The 22,046-nt window shown below is 38.3% G+C and overlaps 2 protein-coding genes across 3 annotated transcripts in view; one reads left to right on the top strand and one right to left on the bottom strand.

The window, feature by feature from the left end:
- The window catches only part of LOC126965614 (uncharacterized), a 136,364-nt gene extending 127,975 nt beyond the window's left edge, over positions 1–8,389 (bottom strand). The window contains exons 1-4 of one of the 2 annotated variants that reach the window (XR_007729566.1): positions 7,313–8,389; positions 6,877–6,945; positions 6,658–6,802; positions 2,974–3,212 (exon numbers count right to left, since the gene is read on the bottom strand). Coding sequence is in view for 1 of the 2 variants with exons in the window: in XM_050809282.1 (XP_050665239.1) it covers positions 3,052–3,212; positions 6,658–6,802; positions 6,877–6,945; positions 7,313–8,068 (1,131 nt within the window). In the remaining variant the exon portion in view is untranslated. Of the gene's footprint in view, positions 1–1,944; positions 3,213–6,657; positions 6,803–6,876; positions 6,946–7,312 lie in introns of those variants that run through there. The other variant, XM_050809282.1, reaches the window with a different exon arrangement.
- Positions 8,390–8,397: 8 nt separating this feature from the next.
- Positions 8,398–20,574, top strand: LOC126965618 (uncharacterized). The gene is made up of 5 exons (XM_050809287.1): positions 8,398–8,484; positions 12,535–12,795; positions 16,345–16,586; positions 18,486–18,635; positions 20,288–20,574. The coding sequence occupies exons 1-5, from the start codon at positions 8,475–8,477 to the stop codon at positions 20,375–20,377; spliced, it is 753 nt and encodes a 250-aa protein (XP_050665244.1). The 5' UTR covers positions 8,398–8,474; the 3' UTR covers positions 20,378–20,574.
- The last annotated feature ends 1,472 nt before the right edge of the window (positions 20,575–22,046 follow it).

Below are 22,046 nucleotides of genomic sequence, written 5' to 3'. Positions count from 1 at the left end.
AAGCCCCATCTCGTACCACAATTTAAAATTGGTTTAACGAGTTTAAGCGTAGCAATCTCAATGATTATCCGCGTGAGGGATATTTTTTTTTGTATAAGAGTGGGCAAACGGGCAAGAGGCTCACGGGATGGGGAGAGGTGAGGCGAGCGCCCATGGACATCCGCAACAACAGCCGGCCTTTAAGCTGGGAGTATGCTTTTTTCTTGAAGGTCCCTAAGTCGTATCTATACGGGAAAACCGCATCCGGTAATTGATTCCACAAAGTGGCTGTGCGAGGCAAAAAAATTCTAACAAAACGCGCCGTTGTGGAATGCCAGACGTCTACGTGATGCGGATGGTACTTTGCACGTAATGTCCGGTGGTGGAATTTGGCCGCTGGAATCAACCCGAACTGCTCCTCTGAGCACTCCCCGTGATAAATGCGGTAGAAGAAGCAGGGAGAACCCACATCTCTACGCAATGCCAAAGAATCAAGCCGATCGGATATGACTTAATCGTCGATGATTCGAGCCGCTCTTCGTTGTATGCGGTCAAATGGAAGAAGTGGGTACTGGGGAGCACCCGCGCAGAGGTGAGAGCAGTACTCCATGTGAGGCCGAATAAACGCCTTATAAAGTTGCAGGCAGTGGCTTTTAGTGAAGTACTGTCTCGCCTTACTGAGTACACCAAGCTTTTTAGAGGCCAATATGCCAATACAGGCTGTGGCAGTTAGAGGAGTGATCTCGAATCGAGGGGATGCGACAAAGGGAGACTTTTTAGTGGTGAACGTACAAACTTGTGTCTTCTTGGGGTTGAATTGGACTAAATTTTGTCGGCCCCATTTCGAGATTTTGCAATCCATAGTCTCGATTTCAGACGCAACTTAGTTCCGGTTCTCGTGGACGCTATCCCGGGACATGTTAGCACGGCCGGTGTAGGAAGTATACCCTGTGCTATCATTTGCATAGCAATGAATACTGCTGCTGAATTTGCAGCATATCATTGATATGCAGAAGAAACAGTGTAGAGGATAGCACGCAGCCTTGCGGGACACCAGCATTTATGGGTTTTAAGTCGGAGCATGCACCGTTGATAACAACCTTGATGCTCCAATCGGCCAAAAAGCTAGCAACCCATTTGCATAACTTCTCGGGAAACCCATAGGATGGCAGTTTCGCTATAAGAGCTTTATGCCACACCCGATCGAAGGCCTTCGCTATGTCCAAACTCACCGCCATCGCCTCTCCTTTAGACTCAACCGATTGCGCCCATTTATGGGTGAGATATGCAAGAAGATCACCAGCTGAGCGATCCTGACGGATATCGTACTGGCAGTCGCTGATCAGCTGGTGCTCCTCCAGATATCCCTTAATTTTTTAATAAGAATAAATGATCTTTAAACCGGACTACTGAAGATAGCATCAGTGATGTGCAATGCATGATAGAGGAAGATAAGATAGTGACCTATCAGCAGATACGGGCAAGCCTGGACATTGGTATGAGTCAAGTTCAAAAAATATTACACGAACGTTTATGCGTCAGGAAGCTTTGTACCAGATGGATTCCCCATACTTTAACCGACGACCAGAAACACCTTCGCATGGACTGGTGTCGCCAAATGTTAGATAAGTTCAACGGCAGTGACTCAAATGCTGTATCAAACATCGTCACAGGTGATGAAAGCTGGATATATTGCTACGAAGCCGAAACCAAAAGACAATCAGCTCAGTGGTTTCCTTTCGAGGATCGGCAAACTAAGGTAAAGAAAGGAAGAAGTCAAGGAAAAAGACGATTGCCTCATTCTTTGGTCGAAAAGGTTATTTCGCCACAGTTGTGCTAGAAGTTGGAAGGACAGTTACTGCAGACTGGTATGTCAATCACTGTTTGCCTGTTGTCTTGCAAAGAATTCGACAGCAGCGCCCTCGAAGCAGGATCCTCCTTCACCACGACAATGTTTCAGCGCACTCCGCAAAACGGGCTGTTGAATATTTAACTATAGCAGGTGTCGAGATAATGAGTCATCCGCCATACAGTCATGACCTAGCGCCCTGCGACTCTTATTTTTTCCCAAGAACTAAAGATAAAATTCGAGGTATTCGCTTTACGAGCCCTGAAGATGCAGTGAAAGCGTACAAAAATGCCATAGAAGAGACCCCACGGACCCCTAAGGAAGAATGGGCCCACTGCTTTTCTCAGTGGTTCCATCAAATGCGACGATGTTTAGAGAGGAACGGAGATTATTTCGAAAAACAATAAAAGTATTGGCCACTTTCTACATTAAGCCGTTTTTCATTTTCTTTTCAGTGTTACCTAGGTATCAAGTCGATCGATTTGGTCCTATACTGATATAAATAAAGTCAACAGGTATTGAAACTATATTATTTATTCTCAACACAGCCGTAAAACTACTTAATTGCATCCCTATGTGTGTCAAACTTTTTTACTCTAGTGATCCTGGTTAGAAGACTAAAGTAATGAAAACAATAGTTTCTCATCGATCCTTGATACGTGTGCAAAGTTTCAAGTAGATCTAAAAACTTGAAGGTGATAAAAATTAAGTTGAAAGATTCTGTTACATAGATTGATATAATTGACGCTAACAATTAGGGTATTTTAATGCTTAAGGTCGCTCTCCCAAGAAATTGCCAAAATAGCGCATAATTGAAACCATTTCTTGACAGTTTATATAAAGCTTATACTTTTAACAAAAAATAATTATATATCTACAGAATATGAGAAGAAAATTCATTTTTTCTCTACATTTCATTTTTATAGACAGTGCAAAAAAAATGACCAAAATACCCCTAACATTTTGTAACAGTTGGCTAATCGTTTAATCTACTTAAAAATTAAACGAAAATTTATAAATTGTACACCGATACTGTTTAACATGACATAGTTTTGTTAGATTTGTAAAGAAACATGTTAGTAATAAATTAAAAATGCTTCTAATTCTGAATTAAAACTATGGCGATCTTGTGCGAGAGAGTTAACCTAGCTCCGCTCGATTCCTCAAGGCCGTTGTCTCGGTCCTCAGCCTTAAGTATTCTTTAAAATCCCACTGACAGCACTTTAGAACAATTGAATCACAATAATACTGTACGTGATGACACTCACAGCAGTGCTGAACATGGTTGTGTAGTTGAGACGGTACAGGTTGTAGGAGGTGAACTGGAGACTGTTGGAAGTGATCGCTAGCTTGAACACACCAAGAATTTCCTTTGTTCTTGCATCTGTAAAAAATGTGATCTAAAATGTTAAAAACCCTTAACGATAGAATATGGCTGATATGTAAACTAGTTCAAGTATCTGGTATATGAATATACCAGATACTTGAACTAGTTTATAAATGACAATAAAAAAATGAAAAATATATTTTCTCACAAACTGGATATATAAAAATACAAATTAGCAGCGCTTTTATTAGTGATCTGGCAGAGTGTGTGTGAGTGTGCATCTATGATGTGTTTGTGTAATGGTGTTAGTGTGAGTGTATGGTTTGAAAAATCTTAATGGGTTGGCTTTTTGAATATTTAATTGCCTGACGGAACTTTACTAAAAGAACTTTATTTTATAAAGCTACGTCAGAGTACATAAGAAGGTTTTAGCCATATTGAACGGGGTCGTGTTGGCTGTTTTTGTGAAACTGGAATAATTTATCGAACTGTAATTAAATATTGTTCAAATCAAATCAAATCTTCTTCGTAACTCAAGACACACATATGAATATAATAAATTTTAAAAAACATGAATAAATACAAGAAAAAATGTGATTTGAATTCATTCAATTCTAAGAAATAATAAACTGAACGTGCTGTGAAGCAGGTTAGCTAGAGTTCCTTCATCATTCATCATCATTAAATTCCTGTAGCTGGGGCAGAGGGCATCCACAGTGCATCTCCATCGCGATCGGTCCAGAGCATCTCTCTTAATTTCACTCCAGGTCTTTCCGATGTACTTCGCTTCGTCAATGACAGTCCGCCGCCAGGTTTGCTTTGGATGGCCACGTTTGCGTTTTCCTTGAGGGTTCCAATCTAGGGCTTGCCTCGATATATGGTTGGGATCCCTCCGGAGTGTGTGGCCTTTCCAGCTCCATTTGCGGCATTTTTGCAGCGTTGTAGCTGCTCTTCGGAAGTCACAATTAGTTGGCCATCTTTGCTCTTTAAAGGTTTTCTCCTTGAACTATGTTTAAATTCGAGAAATATATTAAAGTTTCTTTGACAAAGAAGGCTTACTATGGCTATGGTACAGTATAATACATGGATCTTGATTGGTTCTACGCAAGCCACCTAAAAAAGTAAAGTCATCCGAAGGGCATTGTCCGCTCTTAATATACCAGCTGTTTTAGAGCCAAATAGTATTACCCGCCGCGATGGCAAGCGTCCTGATGGAATGACCCTGGTGGCTTGGGCACGGGGAAGGGCGCTGGTGTGGGACAAGACTTGCATCGACACTCTGGCTCCGTCTCATGTCCAAGTTACGTCAGTTGGTGCTGGGGCTGCTGCTTCGAAGACAGCAAGCGTCGCAAATATGTTAGTCTCAGGGAGTCTTTGTGCCGTTTTGTGTCGAGACACTTTGCCCGTGGGGCCCAGAGGTGCGGAAAATGTACAAAGTACTATCTTCGCGCCTCAATAGGGCCACTGGAAATCCAAGCGCTGGCAGCTATTTTGGTCAACGGATCAGCATAGCTATCCAACGCGGAAATGCTGCCAGTATTCTTGGTACGCTTCCCCGTAATAATAGTTTTATTTTAATGTCAAAATAGTATTGTAAAGGTAGTTATAAGATTACAATTTCTAAAAAATTGTATGTATTAAGTAGGCTAACCAATTTGGTTAATATGATTCAAGAGATGGGCCGGGAGTTTCTTGTCTTTTCTACGTCCCATGTCAAAGCTCCTTTACGAACTGATGTAACTTCATGAAGTTTACCAGGTACTATTGCAATATGTTATGTTATTTTCACTCTCCATGGTAAATAAATATATTTCTATTGTCTATTATCTTCAAACAGAATATAACTATAAAAAATGGTGACCACTACTGGAGAAGTGATTACTACGCATGTTGATCCATCAACCAATCACGTATCTGCTTTCTTAAAGCAGGTTTTCAGAAAACGGCCACATTCGTAAATCCAAAATTATCATGTAGATCAAATAAATACAATTATGAATATCACAGTTTAAAAACATTAACCACCACTTCGGTTAATTTGAGGGTTATTCAGAAATTAACTTAAATCTACCAGTGGGAGTCTCCATTGCACAGGATGCCGGCTATATTATGGGAACCACATCGGCGCCTATTTCTGTCGTGAAGCAGTAATGTGTAAGCATTGTTGTGTATCGGTCTGAAGGGCGCCGTAGCTAGTGAAAATTACTGGGAAAATGAGACTTACCATCGTATGTCTCAAGGTGATGATTGCAATTATTGTAGTGCCGCTCAGAATTTTTGGGTTTCTCAAGAATCCTGAGTTGCACTGAATTCCCATACTGTCATAAAAAAATCAACATTTACAGCTTCACCATTCTATAATTACTTATAAATACATTTCCTTATGCTCATTTTCTACGTGGTAAAACTTAACAGTTTCCGTCATATATACATTTTTTTATTCAAATTTATTTTTATTGTCCACATAGCCTCTCAGTGTGTCTAATACTCTTGGTCTCGTTAGTGATGCTCTCATCTCTTTATCTCATTTAAATCGAACTCAGAGTGTTACTTTGCTCAATAATTAGTAACAAAATTTGCTGAATTTTTTCCACCAAGTAAAATTTTATCATCAGGAATCACTTGGCGCTAGGACATTGTTTTGGTGAAAATTTGTTCACTCAAAAGTATTTCCTTGTGATGGCGTCGTGGGGCGGGCACAAGTTGAAAAATTTAAGTATTTTGGTTGGGTCACTTTGCACAGATTGTATCTATGATAAATTGTAAAATGATTAATTGGTACTTGTATTGTGCAGTGCTTACTATATTCATTAAACAGTGGCAATGAGTTTCTTGATACTTCATCTACAATGTAAAACTTTGGTGTGGTAATTTTTTGACCTTAATGATTAAATGTGTTTCGATTTGATTTCATATACGCATTTACCTTCCTGGTTAGCCTATTGTATATAATATAATTTTGTCTTTGCATCCCATCTATCAGGGTGACTTGTGCAATCAGGGCCAATAAGCGGAAAGAAAAGAAGTTCGTACTCCTCAAGTCGTTTTGTGGTGCTTACTACCATGGTATATTCTAAGTCTATTGCTACTACTGTCAGATACCTCAATCCATTAAAATATATATTTGAACCCGTCGTGAATGACTCTGACCAAGACATACCTACAAGGAAGTGTTGCACTCTATCGTGGGTAACACAACGGCGCCTATTTCTGCCGTGAAGCAGTAAAGTGTAAACATTACTGTGTTTCGGTCTGAAGGGTGCCGTAGCTAGTGAAGTTAATGAGACTTGACAACTTATGTCTCAAGGTGACGAGCGCAATTGTAGTGCCACTCAAAATTTTTGGTTTTTCAAGAATCCTGAGCAGTACTGCATTGTAATGTGCAGGGCGAATCAATTACCATGAGCTGAACGTGCTGCTCGTCTCGTCCCTTATTTTTATAAAAAAAAAACTCTATCTTTATATAATCTACTGTCAACAAAGGTAATATTAATTTAATCACCACAGCTGAAGTCAATCTGCTGCTTGATAATTAACAGATTTATGCGATCCACTTCTTGTCTGATTTGGTCATCCAAAACACATCCAACCGTGTACCAAAAAAATGTTAGCAAACCTCTTATCGACTCAACCAATACGTGATTTCTCTAGAAAATAAATCAAAAATATATTTTATCTTACTTGGTTAGTGTAATACCAATATTTTCTTTGGGTAACTTACTGTATCTCCAGATATGAGAGCCACAGCACAAACTGCACTTGAAAACATCAACCAAACTGTGACCAAAATCTGAAACAATAACAGTCTTTCATCTAATAATATGTTCTACACCAAACAATCATTTGATATTATTAAATCTATTATAATTATATGACCTATTATAATTATATGGCCTTATTTGTATTTAGAATGGTCAGACCTCTGTGCTTTGTGTGGACACGCTATAATACCCAGTGATTTTATAAACTGCCAAACAACTCTCTTATAGTAAGTAGCAAACATTTATCCAAACATTTTCATGGAAGACTTTATTAATTTTGAAATATATGAAATTCTAGAAAATATCTTATCTATTGTAAGTATTACATAGTTATAACGAATACCAATCGCTAAAGCTTTATTTATGTATTATATTAAATCTTAACCAATGATTTACCTCTGTTCCATGTATTTTTTGTAGAATTTGCATACTCGTACAAAGATCGTCGTATACCTTACAAAGATATTTAAGATCGAAATACTCTGTATCTTTACTGTCATGAAAAGAGATTGCACAATAATTTGATATGGATCGGCGATTACTCTTCATAACGTCACTAAATAGAAAATCTAAGCCTCCCGGTTTCGGTTTGGTAAATAATTTAAACATGTATTGATTAATTATTTTTAGCAAAGCTAGCATAAGACTTAAATGAATGATTAAATGTATCATAGAGAGAAACAAAGGGATTCTTATTAAGAGTCTGAAGGGAGGATTCATATCTAGTATAATTTCGAGTATTATGAAACCAATAAAGGTTAAAGAAAGTGCAACGACGCCAATGTGTAATTTTATCACAAATTTCTTGATTTTGTCTGTCTCAATTTTAAACCCAGTTATGATTTTATTGAAAACATTATACAGATTAATATAAAGCACATCTTTTGTTTTTGTATTGCTAAGAATTACAATCAGACTGACAATAATTTCATTGATAGTAGCTGTATTATCATTCGTCTTCAGATTATACAATTTTTTTACATCGATATCGACACCATTTGCTATAATAATAATAGCAATCACAATAGACCACATCCTGTAACAAAATTTAACTCCACTGCTTTTCTTTTGCAACGGTACTAAGTCTGTTGGTCTTCTTTGTCCAAATAGAGTGCAAATGAAATTGTAGAACTTTAAATAATTGTAGAACATTTTGAAATAGAAGAACTCAAGATATTTAAATGAAACGTTACAAAAGCCTCGAATCGTATCGTCGAATACATAGAATATGTGATGAATAGAAGAAATTTATTTAATTGAAACCTTGTTAATGATAGGAACGTGTAATTATTGTTACATTTAAAAGCAATTTCAAGTTTCTCGAAGTGTTATTATACCAATAAGTATGAATTTTAAGTAATTAAAACATGTAACGTTCATTAGTCCATTTTACTTATGAAATTCCCAATTTTATACTGAAAATATAGAAATCGAATTATCTTATCGATACAGATACGTGGCTGATAAAAATTCTGTAAGTGGTAAGTTGTTAAAGTGAGTAGTATTTGGTATTGTTTTCTTTGTGAAGAGTATATTTTGGACAGTATTAATTTGTGACATGGCTAACTGTAAGTATTGTAAATGATTTAACATAACCATAAAATATGAAAACGTTAAATAAAACACAATTGACAGATGCTACTTACAAACCTGTTCAGTGCAAACAATTGCAATATCGAAGATAGATACGTCAGGCACTGTTACTTATAATTCTATTCATGGCGATGATTGTGTTAACGTGTTAACTGGAATATTGTGCTTTTGAATATAATACTAGTGTATCTTAAGATTAGATAAATAATTTAGGTGTTTAGATCTAAACCTCTATTTTCATTTTATTGTCTCTGTTGTCAACGCGGCTAGATAGTAAATTCTGTCTGACCACACCTTGTTTTCTTTATTTATAAAAGCGAGTTAACTTGTACGTCTTTTACCGGAAAGATGTTAGTACAACTATTACAACAGGACTGTTAGGACTCTCTCATAACCTGACAAAAATTCTAATATGCTTCATATTTAAAGCTTCTTTAACAGTATAGCATAATATAGAAGGTAAAAATAAATGATTCTTACTAAAGAGAGACTTGCGAGAGAGACTATTTCGGCGCAGGGCAGCAAAAATGTAAAGTACCAGCCTAACCAATTTAGTTAATATGTTTTAAAAGATGGGCTGGGAGTTTATTATCAGTTCTTCTCCCCATGTCAAAACCCCTTTAAGAAATGATGTAGATTCATGATATTTACTAACCCCCTTATTCATAATGGTCCGCTAACTTTAAACAGCCGCTAAGGAGTGTTTTTTCTCATTCTGACTTAGGTCAATAGAAGAAGGCAGAGTGAGACTTAGCAATGCTTTAAGTTAGCAGACTATTATGAATAAGGGGGTAAGAGTTGTTGCAATATGTTTTATTATTGCCACTCCCTATGGTGAATAAATAAATTTCTATTCTATTGTATAAGGTCTGAAACTATTTTCAATGAGTAAGAGATTTTTGTTTACTTACCATAAGATGAAGGGCACGAATGCTTGTCTTTCTTGCCTAAAATGGCCCTGAAAGTGTTTCAATTATTTATTTTGATCTTTTGACATATTTATTCATCTGGGACCACAAAATTAACAATAATCATATTATTTATAAATACACTGGCCTGCAAAAGTAAGTTTCACACTTTTCTAATTAATTTTTTTTCTTAACTATAGGAGGTAGAGATTTAAGATTAAAAAGGTTTTGTTGCAAATTTTATAGGCTTTATTTCTTAGAAACTAAAATTATACATTAGTAACATTTTTAAGTTAAAAAAGATAAAACAGTGAAAATAGACATTTTTAGTTTAGTGTAAAAAAATTCAACCAAAATGTATGCTATTTAATTTTTAATAACTGGTATTGCCTCCTCGAGCTCTGATTACAGCTTCGAGCCGGTTTGGCATACTGAACACTAGGTTTCGGAGCCGATGTTGGGGAATATTCTCCCATTCTTCTACCAGGGCCTGCTTTAGTGCCCTGAGGGTAGCAGGCGTGTTCAATCGGGTTGAGATCAGGACTTCTTGATGGCCAAGCCATCACGCTGATACCGACCTCCTGAATATACTCTTGTACGATATGAGCCGTGTGTGGCCGGGCATAATCATGCATCAGCATCGATCCATCACCCATATTTGCTAAATACGGCCCTGCATACTCATTGAAAATCTCTTGAGCATATCTTTGCCCAGTGAGGGTGTCATTTTCTATGCCTACTAGCTCTGTGCGACCTTCTGAAGATATGCCAGCCCATACATGTACTGTGCCTCCACCGTATTGGACTCTTTCTGAGATGCAGGCTTGAAGGTATCGCTCACCAGGTCGCCTGTAAACACTTCGCCTTCCATTAGAAGTGTAAAGGGAGAATCGAGACTCATCTGCAAACAAAATTCTTGACCATTCTTCTTCATCCCACTGCATGTGTTCACGGGCGTATCGCAGTCTCGCTACTCGATGCTGTCTCTCGAGTTTTGGGCCACTCGCTGGTCTTCGGGGTTTCAAATTTGCTTCAGCAAGTCTTCTTCTCACTGTACTGTCACTAATGAAGTCCCTCCGGGTCTGAAGTAGCTATTGCTGGACTTTAAATGCATTTTGGTGGCGATTTCTTCACACAGTGGAAATAATATAACGATCTTCTCGGGCACTGGTAAACCTGGGTCTGCCATTACAAGGTCTCCTCAGATGGTGTCCAGTCTCTTCGTACCCTCGCTTTACCTTCTGGACCGTTCGTACCGTCACACCCACCATTCTTGCAGTGCGACGCATACTGATGCCTAGTTCCAGAAAAGCCATGATCCTAGCACATTCTTCAACTGAAAGTGGCATGATAAATAAATGTTATGAGCTTTTTAGCATAAATTTTTAAAACAAGACTCATCGATTTTGAAAAAAATTTAAAACATAAAGAAAAATGTGAATGGTAAAATTGTAATTCGGAAACGTCCACTTTGAAAAAGGAATGGTTTTGTTTTTGAAGTTTTTTTTCAGCCAATTCTTAAAAGAAGGTTACTGACTATAAATTTTTTATGTAAAAAATTAAATTCTCTTTGGAGTCCTTTATATTTCGAAAGTATATCTTGTGACCTTAAAACGTTATCCCAATTTTAAAAGTGTGATACTTACTTTTGAAGGCCAGTGTATTTGTCGTTCCGGCCCGTTTCGCTGGGCGAATTTCAAAAGGAAATAAATTTAACAATAAAAATTAAGTAGCCATAAACCATCTAGGATAAATTTGACTTCGAATGGTGATAGTTTAATGTTGATACGATCAGTGGTTTAGGCTTGAAAGAGCCTATAGACTAGTCATATTTGCAAACAAAACATGATGAAATGGAGTTTTTGAGAGTTCTGTTCGTATGCTTATAACACTTCTGATTTTGTGAAACCCACAACATACAGGTATGTTATCAGTCAGTTATTCATTAATTAATATCAAGATAATTGTACTGTATTAGCAGTAAATCAGTCTTTTTATGTGATTCACGAATGATCCTACGCCTACTACTCGGTTGGGTCGAGTTAGTAAGTCTTTTGTTGGGCGATGTATATGCTTCTACAATATGATCCCAGAAAGTGTACAAAACAAATATGTTACGAAATTTATAAGAATTGTTAAAAAACGTTTGTGTGGGAAAGGTTATTATAGCATAAACGATTTTCTTAATGACACCACGGACTGGGAATAAAGCGAACACAAGCGTTTACTGTACGATATTACATTGTAATCCATATTTTATGTTAAAAAAAAAAGCCCGCTGAGTTTCTTGCGCCCATTCTTCTCAGGTCTGAGGCAGTCTCTTTGAATGGGTGGTAGGTAGTTTTTGACGTTCAATAAGTGATTTTAAATCCTATTTTGAATAAAAATATTTGAATTTGAATTTGAATCCAAGGCTTAGATGTATAGAGCGTACTTAGATTACTTCCTACCAGTAGGAGCCTCTCCTTTGCACAGGATGCTGTCTAGATTATGGGTACCACAACGGCGCCTATTTCTGCCGTGAAGCAGTAATGTGTAAGCATTACTGAGTTTCAATCAGAAGGGCGCCGTAGCTGAGAAATTACTGGGCAAACGAGTCTTAACATCTTATATCTCAAGGAGACGAGCACAATTGTATTGCCGCTCAGAATTTTGGGATTTCGTAAGAATCCTGAGCGGCACTGTATTTTAATGGGCAGGGCGTATCAATTACGATCAGCAGAACGTTCTGCTCGTCTCGTCCCTTATTGTCATAAAAAAAAGACTTAGACTACAGTGACGGAAAACTTAGCTGAGTGTGATAAAACGCGAATTTAACTTTTGCATTGGGCTGTTTAGCTTATTCTCAGTATAATTTCAGCTGTAAAATGACTACAAAAACAAAATCAAAGATAAATCTAAGATGCTCAGCATTAACTTAGCTAAGTTTTACGTAAGAAAGTTTTGAGCGAAGTTTGCACTCTATAGATCTCATACTAACTTGTGCATCGCTTACCGCGATCAATTTACATTTATGGAGCGCCTCAGATCAGGTTTATTCAGTGTGAGTACTATAGAGATTTATCATGGAACTCTTTTCTTAAACTTATGAATAATGTATACATTTATTACTTTCAGTACCACCCTCGGGTCCTCCGTATGTTGGCTACCCTCCCCCACCACTACCAGCTGGCATGGCGTACGTCCCCACCCAAGTGATGTACCCTATGTACCCTCCCCCGCCTCCAGTCCATCATCACCCGCCACCTCCAGTCTACCATCCCCCACCTCCACCAGTCTATCATCCCCCGCCTCCGCCGCAGCCCCAACACACCTATCCACCTCCACAAAGTACATACCCTCATCCACCACAACCGGATCCAGTGCATGTTGTTGACGGTGAGTATCTGCTTTAGTGGTATTATTTTTAAAAAGCGTGCATCGTGCACCAGTGGGAGGCTCCTTTGCACCGGATACCGGCTCGATTGTGGGTACCACAACGCCTATTTCTGCCGTGAAGTAGTAATGTGTAAGCATTACTGTGTTTCGGTCTGAAGGGCGCTGTAGTGAAAATACTGGGCAAATGAGACTTGACATCTTATGTCTCAAGGTGACGAGCGCAGTTGTGGTGCCGCTCAGAATTTTTGGGTTTTTCAATAAAATTGAGCGGCACTGCAGTGTAATGGGCAGGGCGTATCAATTACCATCAGCTAAACTTCCTGCTCTTCTCGTCCCTTATTTTCATTTAAAAAAAATCGTGTCACTTAAAATCTTCCAAATTGAGACATATTTAGAGCAAGTAACGTTTTTTTACACAATATTAGACAATGATATCTACTTTTTACGTCTTTTCTTTTTCTTATTGTTTTAAACATGCCGTCCGTTTTACATTATTTTTTGTGTGACGTGGACAAAATATTTCGATTGCCGCTGCGCTGCGGCTAGATACTGGGCGTACTCGAGCCAGTCTCGAATAATTTGTGACGTTTGGCGTGCCAGATGTTTTGTTCAACTTTGCTAATGATTGAAACTAAAATGCCGGATTGCGAAGTAAAACTTTGTAAAAATATAAGTACAAGAAATAAGAAAGACACCAGGATCACATATCATCAGTATTTTGTATTTAATTAATTTCAATGTAAGATAACAAGCGTATGTTACAAAATTTGAAAGATGACATTGAGTGTCGAGATTCCATGCACACAAGCATCTAATAGTTGCCGCATTAAGAAGCTATTGTTCTTAAGTAGTGCAGTATTTGGTTGTAGCCCATCAGAGACCAATCCTTAATCTAAGTGTAAACCATACTGGTTGCGCCAATTAGCTTCATTGCGTAGAATGAAAGGGCTAACTTATTATTTATAAGGGATCGCGACGTTATTCGCGAAACGACCGTGAAGAGTGTACGTCGACCCCCGCATCTCAAAACGAGCTTTCGATGCGCGCGCACGCCGCTACCTCATATTACAAACTTTTTATTTAATATTTTGAGCTCTTCATAATTTACATTAATTTGAAAATTAAAATGCTGTGTCTGTGGTGTAATAAAGTGAAGGACGTCCTGGCGGGGCCTGCAGAAGATATCAAGATTAGTCCCAGGAATTTTTCTGCATTGAGCTAATTGGTATTACAAGGAGACAACCCCGCGACCTTTATTTCCATACAGTCCACTCAAAATAATCTTTTAGATTACCCATCGCGACCACATACCAATCCTTCACTGTTCGTTGCCCTTTCGAAATGTATGCAAGTAAATAAAATTCATGCATGCGTACCAACCCGAAAATACTGACAGCTAGTTGAAGTTACCGAGAGCAGCTTTCTACAACAACCAGAACTTGCGTGTTCCAGTCGGGTAACTGGAAAGCTGCTCGCCGATTTTAACAACGTGCTTCGATTTCGCACGGGCTATTTGCCGCTTAAAGAATCTGGAGGCACGGTTATATTTCCTCTTCAGAAATTTGCAGTTCGGATCCTTTGAGCCCAGCGCCGCAACCCAAGTTCGATACGCCTGTTTTTTGCAGTCAGATGCTGCTTTAACTGACACATCGAACCAGGGCTGTGATCTGCCACCGATCGGTACTACAGAGCTTGGTATAACAATATCCATGCCCTGCAGTATCACATCGGCTACTGCAACGGCGCAGGCACTGGGATCATCACCAAACGCGGCGGCTCGCTGGTGGTCTGCGACGTGGGCGTTGGATAGGCACTACACTCCTGACCAGGCAATGGTCGGACGTTCCGAGAGGGACGTCAAGGGAGACCTGGTAACTATCGGGATGTGTAGTGTAGCAGAAGATCTAAAGATCTAATAAGGACGGCATGTAGCTGTCCACATCTGGGAGCCGCTTTGGCGACAAAACCAATTGGAACAGACCATACGCCAATGCAAAATTATGCATAGATCGCCCTGCGTAGTCTGTGGTACGTGACCTAAGCCATTCGGCATTGTGCCCATTGAAATCACCCAAGACTACGATTTCAGCGAAGGGGATCTCTGCAAGCACGTCGTCAATTGCCGCTTGAACGCAGCCCGTGATATGATCGGTTTCTGCGTTACCACTACACCTGTAGACACACGCATAGGTGCAAACGCGGTCCTCAAAATCTACACGGAGCTAGAGAGTAGACAGGTCCCTACCCTCTAAATTGCTGAGACGGCGACAGCAGATATCCTCCCTAACGTATACATATATTATGCTCGTTTTTGTACCCGGTGTACGTTAAATATGACGTATCGCTAGGTCGAGACATCTGCGTCCCCGTAAGGAAACCCAAGGCTGGCTGCGCTGTCTTAAGGTGGTGGTGGATGGCGTTTAAATTGGAGTGGAATCCCCTCATATTGCAAAAGTCCACATTAAGCGTGGAGCGCTGTGCTGTGGTGTTACTGTCTTGTTTGTCGGACATGCGCGGTTCTGTACCCTCCCCAGACTACGACGGGTAGCCCGAGCGAGAATGCTCGGGGAGGGATGCTCCGACTCTGGTAGAGCCGTACTTTCCTGGGGTAAAATCTCTTTGAGGACCGCTGTCTTGCCTCGACACTAACCTATGCGAAACATAGCGGCTCTAGGCTGCTACTTCACGCCGGTATTCTGTGCGAGTGTGGTAAATAACCCAGCTCTAGCCCCATAGTGCTGACATCATAAGACTACAGCATGGCTCTCCCATTTCTGAAAGCCCTTATTCGCCTCCTTTGGGACTCCCCTATTCTTTTTACATGCAACTTATTGGAGTTTACTCCTTCAGAATCGATTTTCATATAAGGCGCCCGGTATGAGAAAAATATGGAGAGTAAAACCTACTCATCAAATGGGATAGTAACGATTTTAGTGCGCATCATTTCTCGCGCACCTTTTACTTTTCAGTTGTGTGTGTGTGTGTGTTTACTTGTGTGTAGCCAGAATACACAGTATACTGCGTGATAGCTTACGCATGTAGTATAGTATACCTCTAATAGGTATAATATACCTCTATAGGTGTGCCAAAATGTAACTTCCTTGATGGACCTATTAAAATTGGAATTTAGAGTTCCGCTTTTAACAGGAGTTGTATTTGGGCATTTCCTGACATATTTTGCGCGTTAAGGATTTATTTGATTTTATAGAATTTTTTAACAGGAGTTTTGTTCGACCAAATTTTGAAATTTTGAAATTCCAGCAAAAGTAGTGCGTCGGAGCTGACTCACACACTTTTTTTTTAGTTAACTGAAGTTAAGCATGATATTTTGTTAAACTCTTTCTAAAGAGCATTTTCTTAATTATATTATAAACTAACATATTGATAGATCCTGGAAGATCCTAATACAGGGAAGTTTTATTGTAAAAACGTATTCACTGGAGCCCTAAACGAGTTACTTTTGTGTGAGCGTCACTTTATTTGATGAATTTGATATTAAGTATCAACTAAAATTATGATTTTATAATATATATTTTAATTATTTTCTAGATCCTTCACCACCTACGGTTGTAGAGGAACCAGATTACGAATTTGTAGCAGCCACGCCTCATACCGCTGATGCTCTGGCTAGCAGAGTGTTTGTGACCGGCAGGGAGGGCTGGGATTTCAGTCCTCTGTGGTCGATCCGTGCTCATCATAACGGAGGTCTGATCCCTGGGAAGCTGGCCATTGCACACAGGAGTGCTTTTATCCCTTTTGCTGGAAAGGAAATTCGAGTTCATAACTTTGAGGCTTGTTAATTTCTGATTTTTTTATATAGATTTTAAATTTAATGTTAAATATATGGCTAACGATATCATTTGTACTCGGAGTTAAAGAGTTAACTTTGGAGAGGAAGCAACGAAAGAAGGAAGATAAGCATACGGGTCAGCTTTTAGAACTATCTTCTTTTTCATATTCACTTGAAAATATTAAGTATTCCGTGGAATAAAGTTCTGTGAAATCGATTATATTTAGAGATACCACTATTAAATCAAATTTTCATTATAATTAAGGATTTATAAATGGCAAGAGGAATATGAGAGGCAGGAGCACTAATAATCATATGGTCCTAGTCCAGTGTGATCCAGCTTGATGTGCTTTTAAAAATTGCGAAAATAAGCCGCGTAACAGTAAGGTTTCTGAATTACTTCATCTTTTGGCCAATATTCGAAGAACGAATAAACACTTAAATTGTCCCCACATCGAAGTACACCGCTCTGAGTCAGTACAGAATTATCTTCTTCCATCTTTCTCTACCACTCTTACCATCTGAATGTACCGTACATCTAGTGTAGGTGCTACATAGTCCTTGGACAACTTAATATTGGCAAGAACTTTTTCCCAATAAGGACTACTTTTTTTTTAATAAAAATAGTATACAATTAATAAGTAGCAATAAAATTAAGAGAATCTTGCTAGGATATAACGCTCAACTTATAAAATATATCTTGTTATCGTTCCTTGATACGTTTATATTTCAATTTCAAGTTCAAGTAAATCGGAGATGGTGTAAATTAATAACACTAACCTTACATATAGCTCAAGCTAATACTAAGCCTTAAAGGCTTTCAATGCTGCTCTTGTGACTCCTCTAAAGCTGCTAGATGTCATCGGTGGCAGTCATCACTTACAGTCACTCGCGAACTCCATTCTTTTTCCAAAAAACTTTTAATCATTCCATGTTTATTCCTAGGTCTTGTTTTGTAATCATATTATTGTGATATTTTACTACATAAATGGTCTCTTTAAATTGGATTTGGTTTCAGAGTAATTCTAATAAATAGAATCGCGTAGCGTTGACTTAGGTAAATTTCTGCCGCAAATCAGAAGTCCGACAAATTAACTTTATTCAATTTAGATTAAACTAAGCGCTTGAATAGTCACTATAAATATTTCTTTTAAATTTCTGTATTTACCATATGTTCGGAAAATGTTGAGCTCGTGAGAAGAACATACAAGAAAATCAACGGCCACTCATTTCAATCAAATAGAGTATTTTACAATGGCTGAATTATAATATAACAAATTAGTTTGTAATGTGCTGCATCAAATATATGAATCGTGTTTAAGGAACATAAATTATTTCATTAAAAGTAATAAAAAATAAACTGTATACATATAAATTATCGTATATTGGATGCATCAACCTTTAGAGCAATTCATTGTTTGTGTAAGGATGTTTCGTGAACATGATGTTCGTGTCATAGTTCGTGTATTAATATTAACTATAACAGGTCACTCGATCTGGTACCACAAGCAGCTCCCGTTCACGAGTTGACGCATGGACCAGCCATCGTTCCCTTCGCACATATTTGAGGCAAAGAGACAACCCGGCATACGACGCCGCCGCAAGCAGTGACCATGACGAACCATGTTATAGCATACCTACGCATGATAACTACAAAATTACAAAATTAATGCTCACAATGCAAGACCACAAATGACTCTATATAATGCAATAACAGTGGCTTCTATATAAACCAAAAGAATGTATTATATTCATATTACATTCATTATATTATACAATCTTAACATGAAGAATTATTATTACGTGGTCCAGGAGCATCTATTTTCCATACTTCTTTATCCTCTGTATATTCTTTAATCGTATAGTACCTTGCCAGCCTAATAATTACCTAAATCTTCAGGTTTTCTGTGCAAATCCTAACAAAGTAAGATGGATGTCATCAAGAAATGGACAAATCCCCTCCGGTGCGATACCTGCTGGTAACACTTCTACTGGTGAACCGCTTTATATCGGAAGAGTGAGACACAGAGGCTCTATAACACCTGGAAAGGTAAATGTCATTTCTATTCTCTATATCCAAGGGTGAGATTATGTATTGGTCTCCGCTGCGCTCTAACTAGATACCGTAGGCGTAATCGCAAAGTACGTCAACTAATACTAGGCCCAAGTGGGCGAACTCGAGCCAGTCTCTAATAATGATGACGTGCCGAATATTCTATAAAAATTTGCTAATAATTGAAACTAAAATGGTTGCGTAGTAAAACCTTATAAAAATAATACAACAAGAATTAAGAAAGACACTGGGATCACATATCATCAGTAACTATTTAGAATTTTAAAAATTTCAATGTAAAGTAACACGAAGCGGATTTTACAAAATTTGAAAGATGCCATTGAGTGTCAAGATGCCACGCACACAAGCATCTAACAGTTGAGGTAATAAAAAAGCTATTTTTCTTAGGTAGTGCGGTATCTAGCGGTAGCGCAGTGGAGACAAATGCTTAATCTATGATTCAAAGTGTAAGTAAAGTTTATATTCGATGTGTCAATTTATCTTATAATTAAGAATTCTAATGAATAAAACATGAATAAAACTATCAGCGGCACCAGATTAGGCCCAAACTAAAAATTTGCTGTGTTGTTTTTTTGTAGATGTAACGTAATTGTTAGTGTGACTAAAAACGAGTGAAATGATCTTTTAAGAAGAAATTCAGAAACTTTAAATCAATTCTTAATGAATTGTGCGAAATCAAATAGAAACAAAACTAAAACATTAATATCAGCTAATGTCCCGTTTTGCTCAAATATTCTCTCAAATTTCCTCTGGAGGTTCTGAGAACGAAGGTTTTTAACCAGTGTGTGTTGCCAGTGATGACTTACGGTACGCAAACGTGATTGCTAACTATGGGCCATCGCTCAGAGGGCAATGGAGAGGGCTATGCTCGGAGTTTCCCTGCGAGATCGAATCAGAAATGAGGAGATCCGCAGGAGAACCAAAGTCACCGGCATAACCCAAATGATTGCGAAACTGAAGTGGCAGTGGGCAGGCCACATAGTTCAACGGACAGACAGGCAGGTGGGGCAAAAAAGTCCTCGAAACCACGTAACGGAAGACGCAGTGTTGGTGGTCACCACAAAATGGACCGACGATCTGGTCAAGATCGCCGGAATACGTTAGACGAGGACAGCGCAGGACCAATCGTCTTGGAGATCTTTGGGGGAGGCCTTTGTCCAGCAGTGGACGTCTTCCGGCTGATGATGCTCAAATATAAATAACTGCTTGCATAGAACCATCCATATTATTAATGATGTTTTTGATGTCAATTTAGAACATCTCGTCCCACACAGCAACTCTTCAAGAATCTTTGGTGGTTTTGGGCGGACTCTTACCTTTACAGATGCATGTCCCAAATATGTTCAAATGGAGTTAGGTTCGGGCTTCAGGCTGTACATTGAAGTGCCGTATATAAGCGAGTAAGTTATTACGGTCTGAGAGACGTGGGGTCTCGTCGACCTGTTCTTCAAGAATCTCTTCAATGGTTGCAGTCAGACGGTTATTACTGAACGAACTACTCCCCAAATCATTACGGACCCCTATCATAACTGACTGTTCGACAAGTCATCACGACTAGGCTTTCTCCACCATAGAATTGTAAGTTGTGTCTGAGTGCATTTTTGTATAACAAATATATTTATTTTCAGGTTCATCCTAGTCACGCCTGCTGCTACATTTCATTCGATAGTTCTGAAGTATCTTATAAGACTTATGACATCTTGTGTTCTATCAACTGATAGATTACATACAATACAAGGAATACATTCTGTTTTGCTTTTTATGACGAATTATTCATGTGTAATTTTTTATACCAACCTATATAGTAAAAAATGATGAACTGATAATTGTTAATATAATTAGCAATTAAATTAATGTGTAACTGTTAAATTGAATAATTTACTGAAGTGTACGATATATATTATATATATATTTTTTTTGTATTCTTATTATTATGTTTATCATAAAATAGTTTTTTGCAAATCCAGTCTCTGTTATTGTATACGCTATTCATAGGAAGCTCCATTGACCGTGTTCTCTATTTCGTTTTTATATGCAAGCACTAACAAACTAAGATTTTTTTTATGTTCAAAGGAATAGTAAACCTATGCTCTTTTTCCTTTTTTTTTAACTTAAAAGCTTTTTAAATTTGTTTGTTTTTGACACTAAAACGGGTTGTTTTTGGGAGGAGGCTATTTGTCCTCTTTATCATGATTTAATCCGAGGATTCTCCAAAGTAATGGAGTCGATTATCAATCGCCAGGTCTTGGGATACCTAGAAGAGCACCAGCTGATCAGCGTCTACCAGTACGGTTTCCGTCAGGGTCGTTTAGCTGGTGATCTTCTTGCATACCTCACTCATAAAAGGGGCGCAAGCGATTGAGTTCAAGGGAGAGGCGATGGCGGTGAGTTTGGACATAGCGAAGGCCGCAAGTGTGTTATAAAGCTCATAAAACTGCCAACCTATGGGCTCCCGAGAGGTTGTGCAAATGGGTCTGTAGGGTTTTGGCCGATCGGAGCATCAAGGTTATCAACGGTGCAAATCCATAAGCGCTGGTGTCCCGCAAGGCTGCGGTGTATCCCCTACACTGTTTTTTCACAACTCCAACTGCCTGTGTCGGCATTCTTGGCATCGATATATCGACATTCAGTTCCGTGGTCCCTGAAAAAAGCTTGGTGTATTTACTCAGTAAGGCGAGATAGTACTTCAATCTAAGCCACTGCCTGCAACTATATAAAAAAAATTAAATCTTTATATAAAATTATAAATCGAAAGGGCACCTTTTTAATCAAATAAAGTTCTTCTGTAGTTGTGCCTCTGTCACTTAGTTTAATTCAAAACTTATTATTAGAACAAATAGCGTTCCAAAAATCCAAAAGTTCCAAAAACTCGTTTTGGCGTCGTGAATTACCAAACAAATTTAAACAGGCTTGTAAGTTTAAAAAAAAGGAAAAGGAGCATAGATCTACTCTTCCTTTGAATATCGATACTGGAAAAAAATCTTAGATTTGGAGAACAATATATTGACATACGAAGCTCGATCCTGAAGATCTGCTCGCAAAATCGACAACGATATATTGGGAACGATACGATAATACTCCGAATATATCGCACTTACCCTACTCTAAGAAATGTTCGTATTCCATATCGTTTATCGTGACAACATCGTAACAATAGACTAGTATTTTGATTTTTTTACGATGTTAGAGTGAATGAATTATGCGCAAACCTTGAAAAACTAAATATTTTCTGTGCAAAGTCGCTGTTAAGTGTCAAAAGTCAAAACATAGTTTAGGCGCTAAGTAACATAACAGACTCTGCACCACTAATTTGGTATCATTTACACAAAATGTAAATATTCAAAAATTATGAAATGAATATAATAAGACCATTTAAAATTGAATAAA

Source organism: Leptidea sinapis, chromosome 8 (assembly GCF_905404315.1).
Source record: "Leptidea sinapis chromosome 8, ilLepSina1.1, whole genome shotgun sequence".
In the NCBI taxonomy this organism is placed as follows: domain Eukaryota; kingdom Metazoa; phylum Arthropoda; class Insecta; order Lepidoptera; family Pieridae; genus Leptidea; species Leptidea sinapis.
Note: the sequence above shows the minus strand (reverse complement) of the source record. Positions and strands in the feature narration are given on the sequence as shown.

Excerpts from the sequence above, each read along its gene's own strand:
- LOC126965618 (XM_050809287.1), top strand. Across the intron at positions 12,796-16,344 it reads TCCAGTGCATGTTGTTGACG|ATCCTTCACCACCTACGGTT; the intron begins GTGAGTATCTGC and ends ATTATTTTCTAG. Across the intron at positions 18,636-20,287 it reads GCTCTATAACACCTGGAAAG|GTTCATCCTAGTCACGCCTG; the intron begins GTAAATGTCATT and ends ATTTATTTTCAG.